This window comes from Microplitis mediator, chromosome 6 (assembly GCF_029852145.1).
Source record: "Microplitis mediator isolate UGA2020A chromosome 6, iyMicMedi2.1, whole genome shotgun sequence".
NCBI lineage: Eukaryota > Metazoa > Arthropoda > Insecta > Hymenoptera > Braconidae > Microplitis > Microplitis mediator.
Genome location: NC_079974.1, coordinates 1,954,950 through 1,962,371, shown reverse-complemented (window position 1 = coordinate 1,962,371; position 7,422 = coordinate 1,954,950). Strand labels below are relative to the sequence as shown.

General features: G+C 37.6%; 1 protein-coding gene and 1 pseudogene across 1 annotated transcript; both read right to left on the bottom strand.

Moving 5' to 3' along the window:
* On the bottom strand, window positions 1-1,273 carry LOC130669555 (tyrosine-protein phosphatase non-receptor type 9-like; annotated as a pseudogene).
* Window positions 1,274-5,510: 4,237 nt separating this feature from the next.
* LOC130669814 (tyrosine-protein phosphatase non-receptor type 9-like) lies at window positions 5,511-7,052 on the bottom strand. Its single transcript, XM_057472902.1, has one exon. The coding sequence runs from the start codon at window positions 6,631-6,633 to the stop codon at window positions 5,752-5,754; it is 882 nt and encodes a 293-aa protein (XP_057328885.1). The 5' UTR covers window positions 6,634-7,052; the 3' UTR covers window positions 5,511-5,751.
* Between the last annotated feature and the right edge of the window lie 370 nt (window positions 7,053-7,422).

The following is a 7,422-nucleotide window of genomic DNA, read 5'->3' as shown; positions in this document are numbered from 1 at the left end:
GTTGTTTGACAATATTTACAATACTTTTTTGACCTCTGTACTAAAAAATATAACATAACTTCTCTTAGGAATGCAAACATATTACATTTTTCACAGTTATTTTTAAAAACTAAAAAACAACATACATTCATTTTAAAGAACCACGTAACATTTGATAAAGTATGTCGTATAAGTTCAGAGCCAAGAATAATCACCATGTTCCTACAATTGAAAATTATCAGACAACATTCGCCTGGAATAAATTACTCGCTGACGTTCTGTATTATTTTGAGAAAACTTGGCTTTATCCTTCGATCTTTCAGATACTAATTCTGTGGTTCATCTTTATAACTCAAATCTTAAAATACCTGATGACGTTTTCCAAAATAAAGTGTCCTTCCCATAGCATTTAAGAACGTCGACATACACTCATTATTTCTAACCAGATACGGGATAAAAAAATCATTAACGATGGGCTGTGCCTTTAACACATGTTAACTGTATCAAATCGCATTAAGAGATAGGCATGAATTAGATGATAACAGAAGACATAGTCACTTAATCGATTCATACAACCATATTTTTGCTGTCTGACTTTCTTAACAGCATTTGCAATAGATAGCACTCCAGTCTTTTTGAGCTCTGTAACACAGATATCGAGTACACAAAATACCTCTGAACTACTATTATTGCCAATGCAATCCACAATTATGGGACCAAGATTTCTGAAGATATCATGCTTTTTTAAATCAGCGTACAGGTTGTCAATATTAAAAAAGAAATCTAAAAAAACCTTTGGGTTATGGGAAAAATTATAAGCTGGCCAAGCGGCATACAGAAAATGTGATAGCTTGCGTGCTTGCCCTTTTTGAGAACCAACAAGGTTAACACAAAGTGGGGGTTTGTAATAACTCCTAAAGTCTCTATCTGAAAGTTGTTCCAAGCTATTACAGTACGTTCCCACACTATTTGTAAATATCTGTCAGTGTTATTTGCACACGAGTTCGTAGTGACGATGTACTTCCGCTTATGTTTATATCCGTCCACAAACCTTGCACTCAAGACTTTCTCCTTACTAAGGAGATTCACTCGGCTGCAAAGTAAATGTACGATTGGTAGGAGATTATTGCCGTTTTGCACCTTATTTACGGCTTGGTTAGAAGAATAGGATGCCCTGTTTTTCTGCTCAGGTACCAATCGCACGATATTCTTGAACAATGCAGCTTAGTGAGTCTGGCTTTTGTATGTAATTGATGAAATACATTATTTTTATTCTCTCATCTCCAACGGGCATTATCACACGCGCTGCAGTATCTGTAAAGAAACAAAATTAATATTAAAACTTATATTTCAATATAAGGACAAAGCAACTAGGAAGCATTTGGTTGTCTCATACCCACCGATCCACTGTCACTCGAAGCTAATCATCTAACTCACTTGTTTCATCAAAATTAACCAAAAACATTATTCGTAAGAGTCACTACTACTCGCTGTAAGTAGTACTTTTGAAACATAAGCTTCTCATTACTGCGTTGAAGCTTCTATATTTTTGGTGCGTGTGTAACACGCATGACCTATTATTAAATCACAAAATTATCTGTCAACTCGTAAAAAACGTCCGTTTGGAAAATTTTCGCATGTCCACCTATTTAATGCATGTTTAAAAGCTATAAGCTTTTAATAAGTGGTGTGTTGTGTGCTCCTAAGTATGATTAATAAACATATCAGCTTATAGTACTTCGAAAAATTACCCTTGACTAGTAAACAAAAGACGAAGTTTAGTACGTAATTTAATGTTTACTTTGATCAAGACTATAATTAATGTAACGGGACCTAAGTCTACGTCCGCTGACCGTAGGCTGTTGCCTCACCCTTTTGGGTATTCACGCGCTGCGGGCATCCCCATCTTCTACCCAGACGACACTCTTAGTCTAAAAAATAACTAAGGTGGACATAAACCGAAGGTATAATCAAAAATCCTTATTGCGCGTGGTATCTAACCACAGCCACCACGAGTCCTATCTCTCTTGGGCCAAACACTACTCCCATCTCAGAAAACAACGAGACTTTGGTCACAGTGAGCTGGGACAGGCCCTTCGTGGTACCAGACCCAGCTCTGCTCAACATGGTTGCGTGGGATTAGTGGTGGGGCGCAAGTTCTTCCCATACCCTATGTAAACGGCTTCCTCCACTTGTTTCTTTTGCGTTCCCGACAAGCAATGATCCGCTTGTTCCTGATAGATTTTTCACTTTCCCGAGCAAGTCACACTCTTATTATTCAAGCCAAATCACAGTTAATGAGAGCTCGGGGGTGATCAAGACTATAATTAATTAATGTGACGGGACCTAAGTCCACCTCCTCCACGGAAGCCGATACCTCGCCCTTTTGGGCGTTGCGTGTGGTCCCTATTTTTATAAACAACACTACCATATATTATAAAAGCGAAATATGAGCATAAGACCACATTAGCTTACCCATTAGGCATGCATTGCATGTGGGTGCCTCACCGACAACCACCACGAGACCGACCTCATTCGGACCCAAACACTTCTCCCATCTCTGGTCGAAGCGGGGCTTGGAATGGATCCCCCATGGTACCAGACTTCAGCTCTGGTCAACTGCTTGCGTAGGATTAGTGGGGGGGGGGGCAAGTTCTTCCCCAACCCATAAGGGCTACCTCCACTTAGGAATATAAGCACCAAGATTTCAGACATGCCATTATACACACTTGCCCTCATCCATCACCTAGTGATCTCTAATCTACGAGTTTTTTATGGCCGCTATGATATTTTAAAACACCAAATGGCGGAAGTCGGTCAACTCGAAAAGTCGGTCCACTCGAAATGATCAAGACTATACCCTTCGAAAACTAGTGCACACAAAAGTTGTTGTTGTCGTATTTTTAAAACTACTCGCATGAAATTGATATTCTTTTTTTACAGCGCTGCTTATAACATCTTGAAATAGAAAATTATAAGGGTCTTTTACACTGCGATGTCACTAATAGAAGCATAATAGTTGACTGTGTTTGAACTTACCTTATTAATTACGTAAGGGCCATCTCCACCTCATATTCTACGAAACGTTTCCTCGCGCACATAACCAGCAGTTCATTCTTGAGAGATTGGTATCGTCTTTCGGCAATTTGTATTTCTTCACTTATCTTGTCTTCATCTTCAGGTGTTTTTGGATTACGACACTTTAGCTCACAAATTTTATCCTCAAGTTTTAGCACTTCAGCTGCATGTTTCAAACGTTCAGCTTTTGAAAACATTTTGACACGTTTAACTGTCAAGAAACCTTCGGACCAAATGGTGAAACCCATCCATAGTATTAATAAGGATAACTCCATTCTTCTTAAGTTGCCTCAAATAATTATGTTTTTACACACTAGGGAATAAGATCCATTTTTATTTGACCAGCTTCAGAGGGAAAAAAGTATAGGTTAATCGTTATCAGTGCCAATAAATGTGCTGTAAAATTCAAATGACTTTGGTATTCATTCACTGAGGGGAAGATAACCTCTCTTCGGCCTTCCAGAAACAGAAAAAACAAACCATTTTTCATAATTAGATTAACTATTCTGAATAATTGGGGTTAGCCAATTTTTATATTTGTTAAGTCACTTGTTCACCACTAGGAGTTCAAGAACTTTTGCCAACAATAATAATGCTACTCTCATCGCAGCTCTTCCATGATCGCTCATTTTTGTCACACCCCGTAGAATTTATACTTTGATATCATGTGTGATTCATTAATATATAGGAAATCAATAGCAAGAGGTAAGTTTAAGTCGTCACGTACAGCATCCGTAGCGACAAAAAGCAGATGTCTTGTCAGCATGCTTTTCCATAGGCATACGATGCTGTCGGTATACTTACAGTGATCTAAGGCCGAAGAATAGTTTTTGCAATCGGTGAATGGCAACTCGCTGCACGTGCGATAGGACCTTGCCTTATGCGAATAATATCAGAAAGAGTAAAACATTGATGTGTGAGTGAAGCCGTTTATATGTGACTGAGAAAGATTACACAATCTGTAATGTTTATAATTACAATAAGTATTTGCTGTAAGTATGTGTGCAAAGTGAAGATAAGGACACATTGGTTGTGGGCGTAAGAGGCGTTCCATCTAAGTCATTCGACGAATGGGATTCGCCCGTTAGGAGTGCTTCATATACTACCTTACACGCACTGCAGGATAGTAGGTATTGGAATTGTTTTATACTGAAACAGGCATAAGGGTGAGTGACTGCGAAAGGTGGGCGTTGTTCAATGTCATCCCGTGGATTCAGGCCGATTTGTTTAGACAATCGTAATGTAGCCTACAACTGAAGTCTATTGGGTTTTCCGATACATTGTAGTCAGCATTTAATTTCAGCAGAGGATAACCAAATATAATATAATTACCTTCACAAACAATCTGCACAGTAGGTATTTCGATCATTATTGAAATTTCAAGTTTCAATGACCTAGTCGGCATAGCTAGCGGTCTAATGCGCCGGTCTTGGGAGAGTCCTTCCGACCTTAGACGCAAGGTACATGGGTTCGAGGCCCTGCGAGTACAGGACTTTTTCAACCATGTCTCTGCTTCGGGAAGTTGCTACAGAAAGGTCACCTGTACTCGCCCAGGTCTTCTAGAGTTTTCCTTATCATTGTCGTAGACGTGTTTGCATACCCAACACAAGCATATGCAATACAGTATAGTAAGACGGCCCTAGCCACAAAAATAGGTAGGAAGTTAGGAAAAAGAAGGAAATAAACAGGTAAATTTTAATTGAAAGGCAAGCTCTCTCTCCTCTGTCGTTTTAGGCAGATAATAGGCAAAGGCAGTTAAAGACAAAAATGTAAAAGACTCTGAAGAAAATGTACACCGCCTACGGTATTAAGTTTGAAAGCTATCTAGCTACTGAACCGAAAGTTGATCCGATTGTTGTTAACATATTTACAAAATATTATGACCACCATTTTTCTAGGGTCCATAACTTTCGGGGTATTCCATATAGTCTAAATCAAAAGTTTTTTTTTTAGTTTCTTTTTTTATTCGGTTATTCTGTCATTCAGTTATTGTGTCGTTGGTTATTATGCCGCGCATATTTTGACCGCGGTTATTAAAACGTGTTACTTTTTTTAACACATTTTTGAAGAATTGAAAAATAATGAGTAGGTTAAATATGTATTGGACATCGCAAGAGCCATTTTTTGACGACGTCCAAAATTGGTGTAGCTAGACAGTTTTATCAACTTAAACTATTTTTTAAATAATTAAAATAAAAAAAATTTTTTTAAAGTTAGTAATTTTTTTGACGTGCCTATTTTTGCCGACTTTGCCCTATTTGTCCCAAATAAAAATTATCTTCTACTCCCTCGTAAATTTTGGGGTCAAGACCAATCTGGAGTAGGTAAGTGCAAAACGTTATCATTTATTAGGAAAAAAATACATACTAATAAGATTTTCGGTTTTTCCTAATTTAATAACAATCTAAAAACAAGTACATTTCAAAGTTTAAACCTAATATTAAAACGGGTTATGAAATGCGTACATTATTAAAGCATTTTTAGGAAAGAGCCTACGTGAGCTAAGAATAGTTCTAGGTCATCATGCGAGGTAGACATAGACAAAGTTGATATTTATTTGCAAGTTACATAGTACTTTTACTCAGGTAAAGGCATCTCCAGTAAAAATGAATTGATGCACTGGCTAGCGCCATCGGTAGATGACAAACGAGGTGGCCCTCGCTTATTTTTACTAGAGATGCCCTCAAAATACTTTCAATACATACCCATTTCATATTTAACATAGACATGGAGAAGACGATAGCAAAAAACATAGTCATTTAACCGGTTCATACTGCCGTATATTTGCTGTCTCATTTTTTTCACCGTACTTGGTATAGATAGCATTCCAGTCTTTTTGAATTCTGTAATACAGGTATCAACTACGCAAAATACCCCTGCGCTATTACTACCATCGATGCAATGCACAATCATGGGTCCGAAGTCGTTTGAGGACTTGTGTTTCTCTAGATAAGTATACAGCTCGTTAATATTAGAAACCACATCCAAAAAGGCTTTACGATCATGACAAAAGCTATCAACTGGCCAAGCGGTATATTCAAAATGTGATATCCTGTGTGTTCGACCTTTTTGGTTAGTTAGAATCAATAAGGTTAAGACGTAGTGAGGTTTTGTCGTAACTTCTAAAGTCTCTATCTGAAAGTTGGCACACTCTATTACAGCACCTTTGTTTGAACTCCAATATTGGTGAAAATTAACTTTATTCTCTGATCTAGATGGCACAACAATTATTTCTACATTCTTGTCCCACACCATTTGTAAAAATTCGTCAGTGTTGTTTTCAGACGGGCTTCTGGTGTAAATATACTTCCGCTTATGTTCATGTCCGTCAACATAGTTAGCATTCAAGACTTTTCGGTTGCCATTGAGCTTCACTCGGCAGTGAAGGAAACGTATGATCCGCATGCAGCTGCTTTCTTGCTCCTCGTTCATGGTATGGTTGGAGGAACTGAGTGCTTTCACTTCTTGTCGAGATACTATGGTATGATATTCGTCGATGATGCTGCTGAGTGACCCCGGATGTTCCATAAAAATCAGGAAGTCTATTGCACTCATACTGTCCGCTTGTGTAGTCATCGTTCTACCCGTTATGTTATACGTCGAAGAACTAAATCACTTTAACCGATCTAGCCGATAGGCAGTTAGTAATTCCCAATAGGTAACCCACTTATTTACTATCACTGAACGTGCACTGGTAGTCCCGAAATCAAACCGACAACGGGTATGAGCCTTACGATCAACCCTTGAGATAAGTGTTTACTTAACTAACTTTCCCGCTACATTTTTTAGCCTTTTATACCATTTGGCCTTAGTTGTGGAATACGCATGCTCTATAATTACGCTAATTGGAACATTAAGTGTACTCCGAAAAATTTGTCTACACTTATCTGAAAGCCATAACAATAAACCTTGTAATGACTTTTTTACTACCGTTTAATATCACATGGGAGTAGCTTTTGTCAATAAATTACATTTTATAGCTATCCAGAACTAACTTGAGAATACCAAGTTTTAGTACACTATTAAAACGTTTTACATTTCTATAAATCTAAGTGGTAATTAAAACTATAATAGCGTCAAAAAGTTAATAACAGACGATTTTGACCGGACCCTCTTTTCGCATGTCCGAAAACGTTCAACTGTTATAACCCTATGAAAATTCTATTTACTAACTCATGGTTCAGAAAAAGACGATTATATAACTAATATCATTGCAGTAACATTCCCTCAACGGTATAGTAATGATCCGCAGTTCTGCATTTTACCATTCTCTTAATAATATACAATATGAGGAAATTATTGTTTATTTTTAAAAAAATCGTTTTAACACTCGGGTTTTTCGTAGGTCACATAGGTTATCAAAAC